The 23,519-nt window shown below is 33.8% G+C and overlaps 1 protein-coding gene across 1 annotated transcript in view; it reads right to left on the reverse strand.

Moving 5' to 3' along the window:
• Window positions 1-23,519, reverse strand: part of PSEN1 (presenilin 1) — a 76,192-nt gene that overhangs the window by 35,000 nt on the left and 17,673 nt on the right. The window contains exons 3-6 of the mRNA XM_051977652.1: window positions 15,336-15,592; window positions 14,381-14,522; window positions 3,130-3,197; window positions 1,025-1,245 (exon numbers count right to left, since the gene is read on the reverse strand). Coding sequence (XP_051833612.1) covers window positions 1,025-1,245; window positions 3,130-3,197; window positions 14,381-14,522; window positions 15,336-15,592 — 688 coding nt within the window. The remainder of the gene's footprint in view (window positions 1-1,024; window positions 1,246-3,129; window positions 3,198-14,380; window positions 14,523-15,335; window positions 15,593-23,519) is intronic.

The following is a 23,519-nucleotide window of genomic DNA, read 5'->3' on the forward strand; positions in this document are numbered from 1 at the left end:
TCAACAGATTAGAAACGCAAAAGCAGGGCAGAGAAGCTCTTTTTTTCCCCCAGAAGCTCAAAGCACTTCATAGATGTCTAACAGTTTCCTCAGCATACCAATGAGGAAGACAAATGGCAAAGGAAAATATTGCCAGAGAGAAGTAGGAAGGCAAAGCAGGTGCAAGACTTCCAACTATGCTAAAGATATCTTAAATTTGAAGATGAAAACAACAGATCTTAATTTCAGCTTCAATTCTATTTTTGCAAGTCTATCCTATCCTGTGGTCCTAGTAAAAGAATAGTGTAATTTGAAATAACCAAATTCTGTCACAATCAAACTGGGGTGATATGTGATATGAGTGGTACATAAGTGATCAGCATTGGAATAGCCAATAGGAAAGTCATTATTATCATAAAATACATGTAGCAATATTCATATGGTTTGAAGGAGTAGCTTCACTGAAATGGGCATTGTTCTTGCCTGAGGTATTCTTTTAAAAAAAAAACAATGCTACATAAGCTACTTAATGAAAAGGTGGCAATAGAATAATATCAGAAGAGCATATTGTATTAAATACTATTTGGCTTAAATTTGCCAAAGTGATGAAAATTGTATTTCTATAAACCCTCTTGTAAAGATATTTTACAAATTATAAAAGCTCTCACTTTCATGATTGGTAAAATTATGGTCTAGACAATGCACAACAATTTGCATTCTCTCAGTCTAGCATGTAGACTAAGTTATTACCACCAATAATATTAAATTATTATTTACTGAACAATTATGGCATAAAATTAATAAGATAAGAAATTATAATTACATCTGTATGGGAATTTCCTCCACTGAAACAAGATGCAATCTGATTATAATCTCGTGAATAAGTGTTAAAGAGAGATGTCTGAGGCTCAGACAAGTGACTGGCCCACAGTTACATCAAGTCATTTTTGTCCCTAAATAAAAATGATTAAATACAAGGAGGATAAAACAAATCAAAGTAGAACCATCGTAATTAAAGGAGCAGTATGTTTTTATAAAACTTTACCATATATCGAAATTACAGCCAAGATGAGCCATGCAGTCCATTCAGGAAGGTACTTTATGAATACCAGAGCCATGAGAGCACTGATCATAATGAGATAGGCTTGCTGGAGCCGAAGAGGTCCTTTCCAGTGGATGCAAATCATTCCTACCACGCCAAAATTCCAAATCACGAGTGCCAGAGTGATATAGTCCATGGCAACATTGTAGGTTTTGAATACTTCACTGAAAAGCAGAGTTAAAAACAAAGGATCTAGTGCAAAAATGTACTGAATAATTGAAGAAAACAAAACACAACTACTTTCTAGAGGCAAAGCATAACATTAGGGACAATTTACAGCTTCATTATTTTTTGAAATCCAAACCTGTGACTTCATCACTGTGAAAACTGCCTCCACCCAGCCCCACAGGTTGGCAACACACGTGCAAGTAGAGTTTTAGTTGCCTAGAGCACAGCTTCTTAAACTATGGTTCATGACCCTATTTGAGGTCCCAACTGAATGTGGGGGGAATGTCAAAAACCTATGATTTATTATCAGTAAATGTTTTATTTGATTATATGCTTATATGCCTAGGGTCACGTAAAAATTTCTCAGGTGAAAAGGAATCAAAAATGGAAAAAGTTTAGGAAGCTCTAACCTAGATAAGGAGAGATCAAGTGATTTATCTATGTAAATTTGTCACAAAAAGATTCTGTGTCAAAGGCAGAGTTGATCCTGTCTTCCTAACGCCCAAGCTTGTTCTCTTATTAGTCTACCATAATGCTTCCAGACTTCAAGGAACAATAACTTTGTAGCAGAAAATTCCAAGCTACATTCAAGAGTTCACTAAAAGCATTGCCCCTTCTAGGTTTAATTTACCTTTTGTCAAATTTGTGATAAAATTATAAAGAGGGTAAGGAAAGAGAGACAAATGTCAATCACCTACTCTAAGATCCATTTATTTGCCCGTTAGCTGTATGCTTAGCAGTTAGCTATAATCACTAAATATTAACACAATATGTTTGAGCTGTATGCTGACAATCACGTGAAAAACTGTTTTCCAACAATTTTGTTTCTTGCTCTCTTAGCTATCTAAGGTTATCAGTTGAAAGATCAGTAATCATAATGTCAGTCATACTAAGAGAAGGGCAACTAAATGTAATGTCGTTCTTGAGTTCTGTTGAAATATTACATTAGTTTCCAAAAGGAAAAGAAGGAAAAACTCCACCTGAGAATCTGGCTCCTTGAGGCAAGGGACCATGTGGAAGTTTTGTGTTTCTTTAATTTTAAAGATTGAGTTTCCCTATTCAGCCTGGAAAAAGTGAAGAAGATTCAAAGGCTAATTCCTCTACAATTAGTATTGAAGGTTCTGAACTCCTCTGGAGTAATTTGCCTTCCTTAGCTAAGCTGGTGGCTCCTCCCTGCTCCTAGGGCTCACCACATTAACAATGAACTTAGTGTACAGATACCCAACCAACTTAGCCTACTGTAACTTAGACTCCTGAGTTCAAAGAAACTGCCAGCCTTATCTTCTTTGGCAGCAGGAATAATAGACATGCACCACTAAGTCCAGTCTTTTTCTCCCCTTTAAGTACCCAGTATAGCACCTACAAACATAAAGTAACAAATGAGAAAGAGACTGCTAAGAAATTTTCATTCTTTCTTTCTAAAAATTTCCTAGGTAGTTTGAAACTAATCACAACTTGGGATGTGTAACTCAATCTTTAATCTACTTTCTACAACACTTTCAAACTATTGATCATGTAGCAAAGATCATCCAGCCTTCCAAGTTTTGAATAAATTTGAAAAGCATAACAGATTTGGACAAGAAAGAGAAGTCCATTACAAAATAGTCAAATTAAGTTAAATTTATTAAACATTTTAAAATAATAAATCCAAGCTAGCAGAATCTAAGATTATATCACTGTGTCCATTCAACTAAGTTGCAGAAAACAGGCAGGAAGAAAGGTATAGTGACTAGGAACACAGATACAAACAATCCTGTAAATATTTTGAACTTATTAGTTAGACCTCATAAGGGCCCCAAAACAACATAAATTGTCCTAAGTAAAGTCTATAAGAGCAGATAGGAAATTTCTGAAAAGCATTTAGGTTTCTAGGTACTTACCCCAAATAAATGAATGAGAAGAAGAACAACAACAAGAGAGAGGAAATTATAAGCCAGGCATGGATCACCTGAAAAAGAAAGAGGTTCATTTTTATCATGAACAGAAATGTTCCTTAAAAACTCATATTCCATTTTTCCCTTAAAAAAAAAAAAAACTTAATCAAAGACAGACTCCAAATGTAAAATTGTATATTATGCCTATAAATCATATCTGGGCGATGGCTGACTTCACATGTGCTAGAATAAGTGATTTTGATTTGGTTAAAAATTTGAGACCAAACATTGAGTTAGTTACTATATATAGTAGGAAACTCACTGGAATATAAATATGGAGATTCTCCCTAGCTTATGCCCTGGAGATATAGTTTTTTCCTTCAGAAGTGGTAAAATTTTAAAAAAGGGTTGACTCTAACTTAACAAATCATTAGCAGAAGATATACATGCCATTAAAATTTAAGGTGGTAATGTTTGAAATATTGAAGCTTTATTTTATTTCTGAAATGAGCCCAATGCATCACTGCAAATCTAAGTCAAAGGAACATTCAATAAATGGACTTCTGAGTATTACACCTTAACAGGACAGGGCAAGTCAGCTATCAATTTGACAATAAAAAAATTTAGAGGCTGAAATTAATATCATTAAGATTTTCAAGGGGGATAGCTAAATGATGCAGTGAATAGAGTACCAGCCCTGAAATCAGGAGGACCTGAGTTCAAATCTGGCCTCAGACTCAATACTTCCTAGCTGTGTGACCCTGGCCAAGTCACTTAATCCCAATTGCCTGGGGAGGTGGGGAAGGGGAGAGAAGACTTCCAATACTTGAATTCTTTATTATATGATTCAATAACAAGCAATCATATATGAGCTCCATAAAACACATCTACCAATTTATTATCATTACACAAAATTTATGCAGCATTCTAACAAGTACTTTACAAATTCTACTACTCATGTATTCCTTCTTAAATTCATAGTAGTATGAAGAACGATTTGATTTTTCAGTATAAATACAGAATATGGAAGAACTTTTTTCCCAAAAGAAACAAGCTGATCAGACTTAAATAATATAAATCAATAGGCTTAGTTAAGATAAATTTGGGATTTCTTACATGTGAAAAAAAATCAAGAACAAGAGAGAGACAAGAGCTGTTAAGTAATTTGCAAAATTAAACCTAAAGTAGAATAGTGATTACTGTGAGCAGCCATTTTTTCAGACTGTAGCTCTCTGCCTAGAGCTTGGCTAGATAATTCTGTCCTATTATATTCAGTGATCACTTTTTAATTTCTAAATTGGTCTGGTTCTAGAACATTAAAATGTCATATATCTCTTAGAAAAGTCAGAAGATGTGTGAAGAACTATTTCTGAACTTCAATTACCACATCTATAACAAGGAAATACTCAAGACAGTTGCCTGAGAGCACTGAGAAATTAAATGACTTGCCTAAAGTCACACAGCCAGCACCATTAGCAGATGCAGAGCTTAGGACCTCCTGATTCAAAGGTCAGCCCTCAATTTCTACTCCATACCATTATATTATTACTTTTAGTTTGATTAGTGTAATAATGATTGTCAATAATAACAATAATAATTGGCCACCAATCTTTCTACTTCTTTAAAAGTACAAATAAACATTTCTAAAAGGATTTGAGGGGCCTGTTTCTTTTCTATAAAAGGAAATATAAATGGTCTCTGAAGGTATTTCTAGTTCTAAATTCATAATATTATGAGAAAATAATCTTTCTTGAGATGCTTAGGCAATATTTTCATCTATGCTTACCTTCAGATGTAACAAGTAACAAGTGCATCAACTTCTTAGAAACAATGACTAAAAATTAAGTTCAATTCAAATTCTTAATGGCACACACATTAAATAATTCTAACACCATTCACATTAATAAGCATGTGGAGTGTTAAGTGATTTATACTGATAAATCCACCTCTCTCAAAAAGTGTTTCATTAGCATGAGATGCAATTAAAAGGAAGAAGACATTTTTACTGCAAATCAAGCAGTCATGTTTGTTATGAAATGCAGAAACTCAATTTTCTTCAATTATTTTTATTTTCATTGACCTATATTTATATAATAAAAGATTCATACTATATATTATCTAAAAGAGAAACTGCATCCCAAAGTTATTAAAACATGTAATTAAGACCCCAAAATCTATCATACTTTCACTTCCCAACTGTGTTTCTAATAAAAAGAAATAATAGTACTTTAAATGATCTAGTGAAGATTTTTAAGTAATGTGAATAATAACAAATGACTAATAATAATAAAGTAAATAATAGCTTAACAAGGAATAGAAGACAGTATATCTAAATTCAAAAGTTTTGTTTTCCTTTTTTTGCTGAGGCAATTGGGGTTAAGTGACTTGCCCAAAGTCACAAAGCTAGGCAGTGTTAAATGTCTGAAACCAGATTTGAACTCAGGTTGTCCTGACTTCAGGGCTGGTTCTCTATCCACTGATCCATCTAGCTGCCCCTAAATTCAAAACCTTTTATCTCCATGACTTAACATTTTCTTTTGGGATCAGAGATAGGTAACTAAACTAATTGTCAAGTCCCCTCAGCTTTCCCATGTAATAGGATATGTAGTCACTGTTTCTGATTTCACATAAAAAAGCTATTACTCTAACACAAAAGAGTAATTCATTTTAACATTCCTTCAACAGTATTCCCAGGAACATTGTTGTATTAATAAACTTTTGCAACTTTAGTATGTAAAAAATGTTTGAACAGAATTGTAACAAAGTACATAGGATATATTATCAGTTTTTTTTTTTTTCCATACTCCACTTGTTTTAATTCTTTTAAGTTCTGTATCTTTTACAAGGACATTACAAAACCTTTTCAAGCCTTTATTTGGTGACTTTCAGAACAGGTCATGGCAAGTCTCTAAACTTCAGAGACTCAAATGTTTATACTTCATTTCACAATCCTACCCACAGTGTTTTGTTTCTCCAGTCAATTTTACGTAATAAAACCTGAACAAATTTAGATGCCAACATTAAAAAAAAAAAAAAAAGACAAAATAAAGTGTGCATTTCTGTATACAAATTTTCTTTAAGCAGTCTGAGAATGTGTGGGCTAAAAAAGCAAAACTATAAAAAAAAGAAAAAAGAAAAAACAGGATATACTTAGCATTAAAAACTATTAGAAACAAAATTATTCAGTTGGTTCATGGACTAATAATCCAGTTTATGGATTATTTGGCTTCCTAGCCGCTTCTGCAGTCTGCTTGGGCCATTTTCCTTTTCATTTATATATGTTCTAAAGTCAGAGAGAAATGAAATTTAACTAACCAGTTCAGTTAACTAATAGAGAGTTAAAGGTAAAGATACTGGACTAGGAATCAGGAAACCTGGAATGAAATCCCAAATGAGGCATATAATAGCCATGTACCTTAGAACAAATAAAATCACTTTCTTAAGCTTCAGTTTCCTTGTTGACAACATGAACAGATTAGACGGAACAATTTCTAAATTCTCACTCAGCTATAAATCCTATAATCTAATCTCAGGATCGCTATCCTTCCAAAATTTAACCTGGCAACTTGTGACTGGCTTTAAAAAAAAAAAAAAGTATGACACTGCTATTCATGTCCTACCAGAGAGGATGCCAAATGCTGAACAAGATGTACATTTTTGGACATGATCAATGTGTTTTTGCTAGGCTATGCACAATTGTTATTAAAGTTTTCATTTTTCTTTGTTGTGAAATTGGGGAAAGGGATTAATAGGAGGGAGAGACAGAAAATGAGTAAAATAATTTTTTTAACAGATATGACATAAACTTGGCCCTAAAGAAGAAATGAGAAGAAGCAAATTCCTTCCTTATTTGTAGAGATAGGGGCTTGTACAAATGGAATATTGCATAGTCTATTAGATTTGTTTGATATATTATTTAATTTTGCACTTTCCCCTTCTTTTTTATTGTTTGGTACAAGGAATGGCTTAATGGATAAAAGAGGGAAGAGAAATTTTTTGGAAATGACGATGATGTAAAAACAAAAAATGCCAATAATTTTTTAAAATTAAAAGCTATAATAGTAGCACCAAAGGTTAATACTATTAGCATAAATTAATTTTTAAATTATCTGCAAGTTTCACAGGTCTCCCATAGCCACAGGCAAGAAAGTTAGTGATACTATTTTAATGGTGAGGAATTCTTATTCATCCAATACTACAATAGACCTGTGATGTTAATGATAGAGAACATATTGTAATGATCCAGACTGTAATGCAGCCATGTCTGATCATACTGTATGCTTCCTTTTTATATTCTCTTGTAAATCTTACACTCAATATGTTGTGTAGACCTTCCTCTTGGTCTCTTGATAATGCACATGGGTTATCAGTGATCCTTCAAAATCAATCAACTAACATTTGTTAACCACCTATTGTGTGTTAGACGCTATGCTAGGAATTGGAGATTCAGAAAAAGACAAAAAGTAGTCTTTGCCCTCAAAGAGGTTACTATCTAACCAACCTATCCTATGTGACTAGACTACCTTCTTTTCTAGTCATACATTTCCCCAAGGACAATCCTTATTTTCCCAATAAGAGGATCATTTTATTTGGATACTCAGCATGGGTTAGAATTTCATTTTAATCTGAACAATGTATCTTAATCAATATAGGGCAGTAAATCATAGGAACCTATATATGCAGTGGCATATAGATTACAGCGCACTTTGACCATCTAATGCTAATAACCAATCTATTACTTGGTTGAAGGTAGGAATGATTATATGTTGCTCTAAAATATTTATACTTAATGGTGCCCAGAGAAGCTGACTATAGCCTGGCCTAGCATTTCATGTGAACCACAATGATCTCATTAATAAAAAACAATTCCTTAGATTTGTAAAGTACCTTATATTTATAAAGTACTTTTGCATATAATTATCTCATGTAATAAGAATAAGTTAAGATAGGGATATGCTAAATTAGTGTTTGTAAAACTGAAATATATGGCTTTTGTGAGATCACAGCATCCAAGAGTGATACAGGGATTAGAGCTACACCACTCTAAATACTAGTTTGATGGTAGAATAGGATCTATGGTCCCAATTAAGCATAAAGATAAGCTATTCTTGCCCATGTTTAACATACAGTAGAGATTACTTGCTGTCTGAGGGAGAGATTGGGAGGGAGAAAAAAAATTGGAACACAAGGTTTTACAAGGGTGAATGTTGAAAACTATCTATGCATGTGTTTTGAAAATAAGTTTTATATAGTATTTTAAAAATAAATAAATAAAATTATCACAACACAATCACAAATTAACACAAATATCTGGAGGGTAAAGTCCATTTCATTTTGCCTTTGTATCCCAGTATTCAAAACAGTAGTTCTATTATAGACAAAATATGTACTAATAACTAATAAAGTAATAACTATATATACTAATAATTAATAAAGACTCTTAGCTGACAATAATTGAGAAACTGGAAAGTGGTTAAGAATTGAGGAAAGAAAGATCAGTAAATTCAATCTCAGTCTGAACTTTAGATATTAGCAGCTATCTAAGAAGAGATTTTCTACAGAGAATAAGGAGCATGTGAGTGAGAATGTGCTGAGACCAGGCTAGAGATGATGATTTAGGAAAAGTATAGTATACTTGAAGAAGTTTTAAGAAGAACATAAAAGACATCAAGGGGGAATTTTCCCAGGTAGGTAGGAGAAAAAGAAGAGGTAGGTAGTGAAGTGGGTTGTGGTCCCTTTAAGAAACTGTATTTCCTATTGATCTGTGATCCCTTTCAGATTCTCAGTCCCTCTTGGCTGAGGCATATCCTCCTCAGATAAGTTATCTTTCCAGGATGCCAGAGCCTTTGATTCAATTACAAATCCTGGTCAAAAAGCATCCCTTTGAATTCCAATAGGCAATCCGGGATTTCCCAGGCCCCATTAGGTCTGATTTGCTTGGGCTGTCTCAGCCCCCACTGAGTCTGACCTGCTCCCAACCCCCAGCAAGACACTTAATATATAGCTTCCAACAACGAAGGTCTTTTGCAGATGGACCTTGGTAGCTTCCTTTACTGCCAGGACCCTCTGTCCACTGAAAACTGCATTCTCAGTGCAAAACTCCATTTTCCATAGATCTTCCACTATAGAAGTCAGTCTCTTGGTAAACTGATTTCTATCTAACAATAAACTTTCATTTTGCAACTAACATGTTGGGAATGAGTGAATTCTTTCACTCCTAAAACCTGTGGCTGATTTAAAAGGGATGCTTAATAACTCTCTTGTAACCACTAACCTCTAGACCATCAGGAATCTAGACCACTCAAACAGCATCAGGAGGAGAAGAAGAACAGAAGGTATCAAATAGTAATAGAAGGGGCAGAAAGAGCAGTCTCTCTTGACTGTCAAGGAAGAGAGGAGAATGTCAAAGACAGAAAATCAAGAAATAGGAGAAGACATAAATTTTATAAAGAGAAGTCAATAAATTCTTCAACAGGAATTATTTCTGTGGAGAGATAAGAAAGGAAATCAGGGTTTAGGGACCTAAGTTATGATAAAATGGAGGAAGCCCACCTAAAAGACATTAGGAAGACCCAAATATGTTTAAAACAGAAGGAAATAAATCCAAAGTTTAACATCACAGAACACATAAAAAAATAAAAGAGAGAAATTTGCTCCAAAATTAATAACAATAGCTAGCATTTACATAGTTTTTAAGCACTATGCTAAGTATTTTACAAATAAACATTTAATCTTCATAAGAACCTTGAAAGGTAAGCACTAATATTATCTCCTTTTTATAGTTGAGGAAACTGAAACCAGTAAAGGCTAAGTGACTTGCCCAAGGTGATACCATTGATTTTTGAGGCCACATTTGAATTCAGGCCTTCCTGATTATCTGCTGACCCATCTGGCCTTAATTAGAAAGAAAGATCAAGATATGAAATACATAAAGACTAGAAAAGAATATGTTTCAGATATAGTGTTACAAAAAGAGGTGAGAAAGATTGGTTCCAGGCAAACAACTACATGCAAATTTATAAGGAGACAGAAATAAAGGCTGAGAAGCAAAGACGTGGATAGTTCCCTCCTTCCCCAAATCAACTTAAAGCCACAACTCTCTTAAATTTTCTTAATCTGCAAATAAAGAGACAAGTACAAGTATTCAGTAAAGTTATCTCCTCTACTTAATCAGATCAAGAAACAGAGATGACCCTCTATTTTTTCCCTCCAAAGCAGAATGGGTCAACTTAAGAATAACAGTTATAAAAAGAATTGCAAACTATATAAACCATGGGGTAATATTGCTCCAGACTAACCATAGCAAAAGAAAAATACAAATTAAAAGAACTTTTAGATTTCACCTCACATCCAGAAAACTGGGAAAGAACAAATGGAAATAAAATAGGGGCTTCAGGAAGATGAGGACACTAATAATATACTATTGGTAAATGTGAGTTTACTAGTTTGGTGAGCAATTAGCAATTCTGTTAAGAAGGTGACTATGATGTCCACACTTAATGAATTGGACACAAAGTAGACATGTATTAATTATGGAATGGCTAAACAAATTGTGACACATCAACATAATAGGATATTATTGTGCTGTAAGAAATGTTCAATTTTTTCCTTAAAATAGTCAGTAGTATCTATTTAAAACCATCAATAAGCATCATATGTAATGGTGATAAACTGGAACCATTCCCAATAAAATCAGGAGTGAAATAAAGTTGCTACTATCACCATTACTATTCAATATTGTGTTAGAAATGCTAGCTTTATCGATAAGAGATGAAAAAGATTAAAGGAATTAGAGCAAATAATGAGGTAACCAAATTGTCACTTTGCAGATATGATGGTATACTTAGAGAATCCCAGAGATTCTACTAAAAAACTATTAGAAATAATCCACAACTTTAGCAAAGTTGCAGGATACAAAATAAATCCACATAAATCATCAACATTTTTATACATCACTAACAAAATCCAACAGCAAAAGATACAAAGAGAAATTCCATTTAAAATAAGTGTCGATAGTATAAAAATTTGGGAATCTATCTGCCAAAGGAAAGTCAGAAACTATAACAAGCAAAACCACAAAACACTCTCCACACAAATAAAGTCAGATCTAAATAATTGGAAAAAAATTAAGTGCTCTTGGTCAAGCGAATAAAGATGACAATACTACCTAAACTAATCTATTTATTTAGTGCTATACTAATCAAATTCCCAAGAAACTATTTTAATGACCTAGAAAAAATAACAAAATTCATCTGGAAGAACAAAAGGTCAAGAATTTCAAGGGAACTAATGAAAAAAAAAAAAAGTCAAATGAAGGTGGCCTAGCTGTACCTGATCTAAAACAATATTATAAAGCAGTGGTCACCAAAACCATTTGGTATTGGCTAAGAAATAGACTAGTTGATCAGTGGAATAGGTTAGATTCACAGGACAAAATAGTCAATAACTACAGCAATCTAGTGTTTGACAAACCCAAAGATCCCAACTTTTGAGACAAGAATTCACTACTTGACAAAAATTGCTGGGAAAATTGGAAATTAGTATAGCAGAAACTAGACATTGACTCACACTTAACACTGTACACCAAGATAAGATCAAAATAGGTTCATGATTTAGGCATAAAGAATGAGATTATAACTAAATTAGAAGAACACAGTATAGTTTACCTCTCAGATCTGTGGAAAAGGAAGGAATTTGTGACCAAAGAAGAACTAGAGATTATTATTGATCACAAAATAGAAAATTTTGATTATATCAAGTTAAAAAGCTTCTGTACAATCAAAACTTATGCAGACAAGATCAGAAGGAAAGCAATAAACTGGGAAAACATCTTTACAGTTAAAGATTCTGATAAAAACCTCATTTATAGAGAACTGAATCATATAAGAAATCATATAAGAAAATCAAGCCATTCTCCAATTGATAAATGGTCAAAGACAATTTTCAGGTGATGAAATTGAAACTATTTCTAGCCATATGAAAGGGTGTTCCAAATCACTATTGATCAGAGAAATGCAAATTAAGACAACTCTGAGATACCATTACATACCTCTGGTTGGCTAAGATGACAGGAAAAGAAAATGACAAATTTTGGAGGGGATGTGGGAAAACTGGGACATTGATACCTTGTTGGTGGAATTGTGAATGGATCCAACCATTCTGGAGAGCAATTTGGAACTATACTCAGAAAGTTGTCAAACTGTGCATACCCTTTGATCCAGTAGTGTTACTACTGAGCTTATATCCTAAAGAGATATTAAAAGAAGGGAAAGGGACCCACACGTGCAAAAATGTTTGTGGCAATCTTTTTTGTAGTGGCTAGAAACTGGAAATTGAATGGATGCACATCAATTGGAGAATGGCTGAGTAAATTGTGGTATGAATGTTATGGAATATTATTGTTCTATAAGAAATGACCAGCAGGATGATTTCAGAGAGTCCTGGAGAGACTTACATGAACTGATGCCAAGTGAAATGAGCAGAAACAGGAGATCATTATACACTTCAACAACAATACTATATGTGGATATATTCTGATGGAAGTGGCCCTCTTCAACAATGAGAAGATCCAATTCAGTTCCAATTGATCACTAATGAGCAGAACCAGCTACACCCAGCAAAAGAATACTTGGAAATGAGTGTGGACCATAACATAGCATTTACACTCTTTCTGTTATTATTTACTTGCATTTTTGTTTTTCTTTCCAGGTTATTTTTACCTTTTTTCTAAATCTGATTTTTCTTGTGTAGCAAGATAACTGTATAAATATGTATACATATATTGTATTTAACATGTACTTTAACATATTTAACATGTATGGGACTACTTGCCATCCAGGGGAGGGGGTAGAGGGAAGAAAGGGAAAAGTTGCAAGAGAAGTTTTTGTAAGGGTCAATGTTGAAAAATTACCCATGCTGCACACATATATTGTTATCTAGGAAATACTATGACATATTTAACATATATAGGACTGCTTGCCATCTGGGGGAGGGGGTGAAGGGAAGGAGGGGAAAAGTCGCAACAGAAATAAGTGCAAGGGATAATGTTGTAAAAAATTACCCAGGCGTGGGTTCTGTTAATAAAAAGTTATAATTATTTAAAAAAAAAAAGAAAAGAAAAATTACCCATGCATATGTTTTATCAATAAAAAGCTATAATTAAAAAATAATAATAAAAAGAAATGATCAATGTATTGTATTTCATTGGAGAAGAATAGCAGATTTATTATGTGAACTAATGTAGAAGTGAAAATAACATATACAAATTCAACAACATAAATGGAAAGAACACATCATAATGGACTTGGCTTTTCTTAGCAATTCAACTGATCTCAAGACAGTTCCATTAGACTTGGGATGAAAAATGCCATCGGTATCCTCTATGGAGAGTGAATGTTGATCAAAGCATACTATTTTCATCTTTTTTATTTTTTTGTTTTTTCTTTATTTTGGGTTTTTCCCTTTTGGTCTGATTTTTCTTGCACAATATGACAAATATGGAAACATGCACAAAAGAATTGTATGTGTTTAATCTATATCAGAGGGGACGAGGGGAAGGAAAATTTGGAACACAGTCCTACAGAAATTAATGTCAAAAACTATCTTTGGGGGCAGCTAAGTAGCACAGTAGATAGAGTACCATTCCCACAGTCAGGAGAACCTGAGTTCAAATATGGCCTCAGACACTTAACACATCCTACTTGTGTGACCCTAGGCAAATCAGCAAAAAATAAAATAAAATAAAAACTATCTTTACATATATTTAGAAAAATAAAATACTGTTGAGAAAAAAAAAATCAAGTCATCCAAAATAAGTAAATCTGGGAGGGAGGAAGGGAAGAATTCCTGAAATTATAATGTGCAAAGTTGGCCTCAAAGAAAAGTTGAGAAAATGGAACAGCATCCCTAATATTTAAGAGAGTGCAAGTATTAGTAGATGGATATGCTGTCAGATTCACTGATCTATTGGTTAAGTTTTATGGGATGATTTTTCCCTTTTTTCTTTTTAATTCTTTGTTATAAGTGATAGTTTGCTGGGCAGTCAAGGAAAGGAAGAACATATTCAAAAATAAGAGTGATATAAAAACAAAAGCTATCAATAAAAAATTTAAATTAGCTTTTTAAAAAATTTATGATTTGACTTTTCCTGGTCTAAAATGGAGATGAGCATAAGGCAAATTGGCAAGTTTGGAAGGAAACACTCATTTAAAAAAATGTCATTGACATTTAAACCAGGTTTTTATGCTCTTCAACTCACCTTATAGCACCTGTATTTATAAAGTACCACCAACAGGATGGTCATAACCACAATAACACTGATCATGATGGCAGCATTCAGAATGGAATGTAGTGCCCTCTGCCCTACAGTTTCTGTATCTTCAGTGAATGGAGTATAAATTCTAAAAGAAAATAAAAGTTCATTGTTATATCAGAATATATCCCAAACCATAATAATTCTGTCTTCCTCCTCTATGATACAAAATGAGACTATAATTTTTTCAGTTAATTTTAGAAATTAACATTTTTCCCAACTCACCTATTATATTAATTTTTTTAAAGCACAATATTTACCAAGCAAAATGATTTTCAAAGCTAGGATTTCAAGAAAAGTATTGGCTCCACCTAGTGGATTCTCTATACAAATCTATCTAAATCAAATGGTCTTCATTCACTTGCTATAAATAAAACAAATAGATTTACACTATAAACAAGCTAAGGTTGATCAAATGCACTTTTAATTCTTGATTTTCACCACTAAAAGGACTTGTTTTCATAACTGAAAATTAAATTAATTACTGAGATAATATTACAAGGCATTCATTTTACTTGGCAATAGAGTATTCTCTATAGCAAAAATTCTCAAGTTTTATCCCTTGATTTATTTATTATTCTCATATGATCCTCCTTTCAAGCCACTTCCTCCAAACCTTCCATTCTATAACACCTTGCACAAGAAAACAAAGATTAATCTTGTAGTGACTAATGTCTGCAAAAATATTTTCAAGATTTCCAATACAGCCTCTCCATTTTCCTTCTTTGATTGGGATCCAAAACTTCTCTTCCCTTTATCAAGAAACAATTTGCTTTTGAAAAATCACATGAAGATTACAATTAAGGCACCTTTATTACAGGAGGCCTCTCAAAGTGATAATGGAATCTTTAAAAAACATCCCTGTTTTAGAGAATAATAAAATAAATTATATCATACATACAATTGTCCATCCTTCCGGGTATAAAAGCTGACAGATTTGATAGTGGCCACAACCACAACCATGCAGAGTGTAACTGGCACAAACAGCATGATCACATGTTTGGCACCATATTTTAAAGTCAACTCTTCATCTTCTTCATCATCATGTTCCACCACCTGCCTTGTGCCACCCTGGGGTTGTCCATTGGTCTCTGACTCAGGGTTACCGTGCCGCCGCCTTTCACTATGTTCATGGCGTTGTCTTTCCCTGCCATCATTCTAAAAAACATAAAGAATCCTTTTTCAATAAAACACATTCTTAGTAAAGTTAGGTCATGAAGCTGGAAGAATCAATGTTAATAAAATGATTATAATAAGCATCAAAGATAAGAAAACTCTAAGAGATTTGGAGTTTAAAAGTACTTGCCAAACTAGATTATTCACCCAAATTCTACATATATGTTGTTGTCTCTCTTCTTCATATTTCTCCCCAGACCATTCTTTTGGCCAAATATGCTCTCCTGTTCCTGCCTACTGAAAATCTTATCCTATGAAATCTACTCAGCACACTTTGCCTTCTTTAGCACTTTACCTACAACTTTTTTAGCATTTTGTTTATATCACTTTCAAGATGGGTACAAGTGGGTACAGGTATCCACAGATACATTGTTGGTGGAATTGTGAATACATCCAGCTATTCTGGAGAGTGATTTGGAACTATGCTCAAAAAGTTATCAAACTGCACAATTTGATCCAGCAGTGTTTCTACTGGGCTTATATCCCAAAGAGATCTTAAAGAAGGGAAAGGGACCTGTATGTGCAAGAATGTTTGTGGCAGCCCTGTTTGTAGCGGTCAGAAACTGGAAACTGAGTGGATGCCCATCAGTTGGAGAATGGCTGAATTGTGGTATATGAATGTTATGGAATATTATTGTTCTGTAAGAAATGACCAGCAGGATGATTTCAGAAAGGCCTGGAGAGACTTACATGAACTGATGCCAAGTGAAATGAGCAGGACCAGATCATTATAAACTTCAATAATACTATATGATGATCAATTCTGATGGACATGGCTCTCTTCAACAATGAGATGAACTAAATCAGTTCCAATTGTTCAGTAATAAATAGAACCAGCTACACCTAGCGAAAGAACTCTGAGAAATGAGTGTGAACCACTACATAGCATTCCCAAACCCTCTATTTTTGTCAGCCTGCATTTTTTATTTTCTTCACAAGTTAACTGTACATTATTTCAAAGTCCAAATCTTCTTGTGCAGCAAAATAACTATATGGACATGTATACGTATATTGTATTTAACAAATACTTTAATATATTTAACATGTGTTGGTCTACCTGCCATCTGGGGGAAGGAGTGGGGGGAAGGAAGGGAAAAACTGGAACAAAAGGTTTTGCAATTGTCAATGCTGAAAAATTATCCATGCATATATCTTGTAAATAAATATCTTGTAAATAAAAAGCTATAATAAAAAATAAATAAAAATAATAAAAAATGTTCTATCTACATTATCTCATTTGAACCTTGATAACAACATGTAAGAGAGGTAGTACTACTTGCCTCATTTTCTAGATGAGGAAGCTAAGGCAAAGAAGTTGTGTCACTTGCCCAAAGTCACCAAGCTAATAAGGTTTTAGGAGAATATTTGAATTCCTAGCTTCCTGACTTTAGAGTCTACTCCTGTTCATCTTTTCCCCCACTTCAAACATCATACTTTGGTTTGAAAAAGAAATGGGAGAAATATCTAGAACTGAGTCACACTTAATATTCCTTGGAAATCAAACTCAGCCATTCTTCTAATTTCCCACGAGAAATACTAACTTAACCTCTTATATGACTAGATAGGGATTACATTTTGCAATTGAGCAGGGGAGTTGAAGAAAAAGGCAGAGAACAAATTTTCCAAACTCTAAACATCCTTCCTAATAGTCTTTTAATATAATCCTCTTCTCCAAAAATTACTTCAAGGATCTGGGGGAAAGATTGGTTGAGCTTACCTTTAAAAAACAAAAAAGACAAAACCTTTTCCTCCTATTCAATGTTACATTCCCATACAATATGATTCCCAGACTTCCTTAGCCACTTTTCTAAACCTTTTCCCATTCTGCGAAACTGAAATTTACCAACTGGCTACCTCTGCCAGCTGGTAGAGGTTGGCAAGGGAGGGAACCTGTCAAAGAAAAATGCATGCCATTCTAGAGCAACTATTGTCACTGAGAAGTTATTTCCCAAACCCTCCCCCTCCCCAAACCCAATATCCTCCACCTAAAGAAAAGCCAGCATTTCTGCTTTTGTTTTACTTCAACTTGAATATTGTTTGAGCCCTGAGAAGTCAAGAACATTTGTCTTCTTTTTGATCTTTTTTTGTTATTATTCTTATTTATCTTATACTCAGGAATATGCTGGTAAGTCTTTAAAAAGTGGATCTCGAAGGAGGACAAAATGTATTCATGATAAAACTTTAAGTTTAAACAGTTTTATTAACATTTTCTCCATCACTTATTGAAATCTAGACAATCAACAAAACTATATCCTCTATGTACATGTGTAATTGTCAATTTTTGAGGTATACACATTCCTTCAAAATTTAACAATGCGCTCATGGTATGAGATAGCTCCAGCCTGTTTGTTCTCCTCTTCCTTGCCAAATTCTTATCAAAGAAATCTTTATTATATACACAATAGCTCCTAATCACCCTGACTACTAGACAAGCTACTTTCTTTATGACCTTTTTCTCTCTCTGCAGTAGAGTCTCAATCTTAAATTGATTTTAAAACCCTATAATTTCTGAAGCTAGTAAAATAAAAAATATTACTTTGCTATTCTTAACAAAAGCACATAAATCCTGAAATAAATGAAGGGAGGCAAAAGTCACCTGTGGTAGACTTATAACCTGACACAGTAAGACGTGGATGCTGCTGACACTCAAGGAATGACAGTAACCGAGAACTAAAAGTATGAATGATTTTAGAGCAAATACCATGCTGCTGTATTGACCATTTCAGGAGCAAAAATTGAAAATATAAGTAAAAAGAAAAAAATGATTCATTTCTAATGACTTTAGAATTAAAAGGAATGACTTCTCATAATACAAATGATATCATCTCAGACAGGGAGGAGATATTTGAGGAAGATTTAAGTCCTGTTGGCAAATTTGTTTATGATATCAGGATTCCCAGGGTCCAAGGTTTTAGTTATTTTCCTTATGAAAGAAGACCATTCACTTTTGTCCCCTTTCTCAACTCCCTTTTCATTCTGCTGCAGGGAGTGACAGAGTAGGCGCCATGAGTCAAAGTCCCAATGTCCTCATGCTGTGAGAAGCAGAAATCGTATGGTAATTAAATTGTAGCTGATGATTTTAGATAAAGTTTTATTTATCTGATCTTATCTCCTCATCACCAAACACGTGACCCATTTCTTCCTACCACTCCTAATTTCAATTTTTGTCTACTTGCTCCTTTCCTCTTGCCTAGAAATATGCCCAGACTGCAATCCTTAGGAAAAAAAATCCACAAAGTTCATTGATCCTCTCCTCCCTTTAAGTTATTTTAATGTATATTCACAACCAAATTCTTAGAAAAAGCCACAAAACCACATTACTTCCTCCTTTTCAACTTCTACTACTCAACCCCCTTGTAACCTGACTTCAGTACTTGACTAAAATCCTCTCCTATCCTCTGTAGCACCTGACACCAGTGGTGTCACCCTTTCCCACCCTACTCCAAATCTAACCCAAATGTTGTCTTTTCTCCAGATTTTCTTGACTACTTTTTCCAAGTTCCTTCTCTTATCTATAAAAATGAAAACCACCTGTTTTTCACAGAATCAACATCCATGTCACAACCCTATAGATATATCCCAGAGCTCTGTCCTGAGCATACATTCTGTCTCTCTCCCTTTTTCTTTCTCCCCCCAATCTCTTTATAACAATTTCATTAGCTTCCATCTCTACAGTTATATATGCAATGACTTCCATATTGACAAATTCCACCTTCAATTCTCTTGAGTACTAGTCCCACATCACTAACTACAATTGGACATCTTCACCCAGATGTCCCATAAGCACCTCAAACTTAAAACATCCAAAACATCAGTCAAGATCTTTTTCTATACTCCCTACTCTTTCAATTCCTTATATCTGATGATGATCCTACCATGCTTCCAAAAAGTCATCCAGATTCTCAACTTTGGAGCTGTCCTTGACTCTTTCTTCTCCTTCATTCCACATAACCAACTGTAGCAAAGTTATGTCAATTTTTTCTCCACCACATCTCCAGCAACTGTCCCTCTTTACCACTTGGCCACTGCCCTGATTCAGACCCTCAACAATTCTCCCTTGGGCAAAGCAATAACTTAAGCTGTTTCCTTGTCTAAATTCTCTCCTCTCTCTAAACCATTCTCTATAACATTTATACAGACCTGATACTGTGACTATCCTATTCAAGAAGTTTTGTGGTTCCCTATTGCATCTAACATAAAATACATTTCTTTGACATTTAAAGACCTTTAAAATTTGGCTACAGCCTATGGTATGGCAAAAAGTACTGGTCCTGGAATCAGAGAACCTGATTTTAAATCTCATCTCTCAAGCTTGGGGAAATCACTTCACCTTTAGGGCCTCAGTTTCTTCAACTGTAAAGCGCCAGAGTTAGATTAGGTGGCTTCTGAGGAGTCTTACAATTATAGGTCTACGATACTATCTTCCAAATAGTTTTACATCCCTCTTCCTTCACACACACTATCTTCAAAATACAAAGTTCTCCTTCTGCTATTCCCTAATTACAACCTTCTATTTGCCAGTTCTCTGATTTTGAACAGGCTTAAACACCATGACTAGATTGTTCTCCCTTCTTATGGCCACTTCCTGGACTTCCTAGTTCCTTAAAGATTCAGTTCAAGTGCCCCTTCCTTCATAGATGTAGAACTGGAAGTGACCCCACAAGTGATGTAGCCCAATTTTCTCATTTTATGGATGAGAAAGATGAGATCACAGCAGTGAAACAAAACTCCAAGAGGAGAAGTTATTAGTAACAGAACTAGGATTTGGATTTTGATACTCTGACAATGAATCCATTCCTCTTTCCTCTACATCAGGCTGTTCCTAAGTGGTAATTTCCTCCTGATCTCTCCAGTTGTTAGTACTTTCCTTACCCACTCAAAAAAACCTTTGCAACTACCTTCTAAATATTTTGTACTCACTCATTTGCACACATGTTGCTTTGCCTCCTTGAAAAGAAGGATTGTTTCATTTTTACCTTTCCATGCCTAGCATGCAGTAGGTGTTTAATAAATGCTTACTTGTTGAATTGAATTTAGCAGGGATTAAATCAATCTTTAAAAAAGTTTATACATTCTCTGTACAGAATATAGTTTGATTAGAGTTGAGATATTCTTTATTCTGGAGTAGAATCCTAAATAAAAATCTGACATGTCAAATGAAAAATTTAAAACATTTATGCATTAAAAGCAATCTTTCTACAACAGGATTGCAAAAGACAGAGACTTTCTTGAAATGTCTATTTTTATACATTTAGGAAAGGATAACATTTTTAAGCCATTAAAATAACTGGTTAAAAACATTACTGAACTTTTACAAATTGTCAATGTGCAGTCTTGAGTTTTAAAATGTCTACAAAACTATCAAGATCACTATGATCGAACATTTACAATTTATAGCTTATATCTTTGAAGATTACTCAGAATCTGGCTTTCTATTTTTCCTTTCTCTTTGACATTACTAAATTAGTCATTTATAGTTGTAACAAAATAATAATAATATTTTTAATCACTTTCAGCAACTAATTGGGGCTCTGGTTATAATTCAAGTGACTTAGAGTAATATCTTCATTATTTTCTCTCTCCAAAGTTATCATCTTACAAATACACCATTCAAACTTATAAGTTAGTTATTTATTTCAATTTTCCAAGATTTTTCATGATTTCTTCTTTCCTCACTCCCTAAAATAAGATTTTTTTTTAAAAGAAAGAACCCCAAGCACAACCAGGAGTACACCATATACAGTAATAGCAAGATTGTACAATGATCAAATATTAAAAAAAAACTTGGCTCTTCTCAGGGGTTCAGTGATCCAAGGCAATCCTAAAAACTTTGGATAGAAAACGCCATCTGCATCCAGAAAGAACTATGGAAATTAAATGTAAACACATGCTATGTTCACTTCTTTTTTTCTGTTTTTTTTTCCTTCTTCTTTCTCATGGTTTTTAACTTTTGTTCTGATTTTTCTCTCTCAACATGATTCATAAAGAAATGTGTATTTAAAGTTAATATTCACATATAACCAGAAAAAATAAAAACAGCAATTAAAAAAAGGAACCCCAAAACAATGTAAAAAGTAATTGCAACAAAATGAAACTGAATATGCTATGATTATGGATAATGACCTAAATCCAGTTTGAAAAAGAAGGGCAGGGGACTGTGGGTACCAACAACACTACATGTTTGCTAAGACTCAGAAGATATGTCCATTAGTTTTATTAAGCTATGTTTGTTTTAAATTTCATTCTTATTCGTTTTTAAAAGAAAAAAATTTATTTGCTGAAAAATTAACTAATGAAGTTTGGGAAATTCATTGTTTCATATTAAAAGAGAAAGTAAACAGATGGATTTTGTTTACAAAAAAGCAAACATATTTTAGTGGAAAATAATTATTAACAGCTGAACATGTGTTAGCATACACACACTCTTTGTAAACTGACTTAAGAGACAAATACTGAAAACATCTGTTTCCTAAGCAGGATTATGCCTAGAAGAATTTCTTTTTTTTTTTTTTCCATTTTGATAAAAAACCTTTCATCTATACTAAATCAAGCTACCTAAAATTTATTCCTAAAAGAACTTGAAAAATTTAAGTAGAATAAGCTGAAAATTAGTAACAAAAACAAGGATTCAATTTTTAAACTTAAGATCTTTTCTAAAGTCACTTTCCCTTTATTATCTCACTCTGACATAGTCCATGAGGATAAATCATAATCATGAGAGGGGAAAAAAACAAAAACAAACACACCTGACTTCAGACTCATTTTGGAAAACTGACTACTACTGCTGCTGTTGTTTAGTCGTGTCCAATTCTTTTACTCCACTTGAGATTTTCTTGGCAATGATACTAGAGTAATTTGCCATTTCCTTCAACTAGCTAATTTTATAGAGAAGAAACTGAGGTAAACAGGGTAAGTAACTTGTCCAGGGTCACACAACAGTGTCTGAGGTCAAATATGAACTCAGGAAGATGAGTCTTTAAGCCTAATGTTCTATCTATTTAGCTGAAAAGAAAAAAAATCTCATCTGATTCTTATAACAACTCTGGGAGCTAAATATTATCTATCATTATCCCCATTTTGTTGCTTAATCCTTTCCAATCCTTTGTAACCCCTTTTGGAGGGTTTTCTTAACAAAGATTTGGAATAGTTTGCCATTTCCTTCTCCAATTCATTTATAAATGAGGAAACTGAGGCTAATTGGGTTAAGTGACTTGACTGGAGGTGGAGAATGGGGGAAGGGGAGAAAGGGATCTACATCTATTAAATGTCCAGATTTTAACTTGGATTTTCCAGATTCCCAGTCCAGCATTCTATCCACTGGACCACCAAGCTGCTACTGTATCGATGTGAAAATAAAATACCTCAAGACAACATATCAGGTTGTACCAATTCAAAAAGTTCCAACATGTATTCTAACCTTTTTCTTCTGAAGCCTATTATTCAACCATCCACAGTTTTAGAAGATATGAGTACAAATGAATTGTTTGGGAATTGGTTTTTAGTATGTGCATATTCCTATAATGAGGCCAATGCTAATGTAACATAGCTGTTCTGTTCTCTGTCAACAGCTTCAATCTAGCAAACAAGCACCTTGAAAAGAAAATATTACATATGCTATCACAGATGTGTATATTAGTATATAGGAAAACAAAATTATTACAAATCTGCAGAGAATACTTCGGCTCTGGAAATCAGATCTTGCAAGTATCCTCTGTCCCTGTGTCCCTTTCTTTGACTGAATCTAGACAACTCCTTTGTGACCCTCCATTTAAGAAGAGTGCCCAGGGCTTTCCATTTCTCATCAGATTGCAATCCAGATTCTCTACCATCATGTCACTCACATGCAACATACCTTCCCAGTTTTCAGGTTTCTTTTATATGTTATATATTGTCCCATTAGAATATAAAC

This window comes from Antechinus flavipes, chromosome 2 (assembly GCF_016432865.1).
Source record: "Antechinus flavipes isolate AdamAnt ecotype Samford, QLD, Australia chromosome 2, AdamAnt_v2, whole genome shotgun sequence".
NCBI lineage: Eukaryota > Metazoa > Chordata > Mammalia > Dasyuromorphia > Dasyuridae > Antechinus > Antechinus flavipes.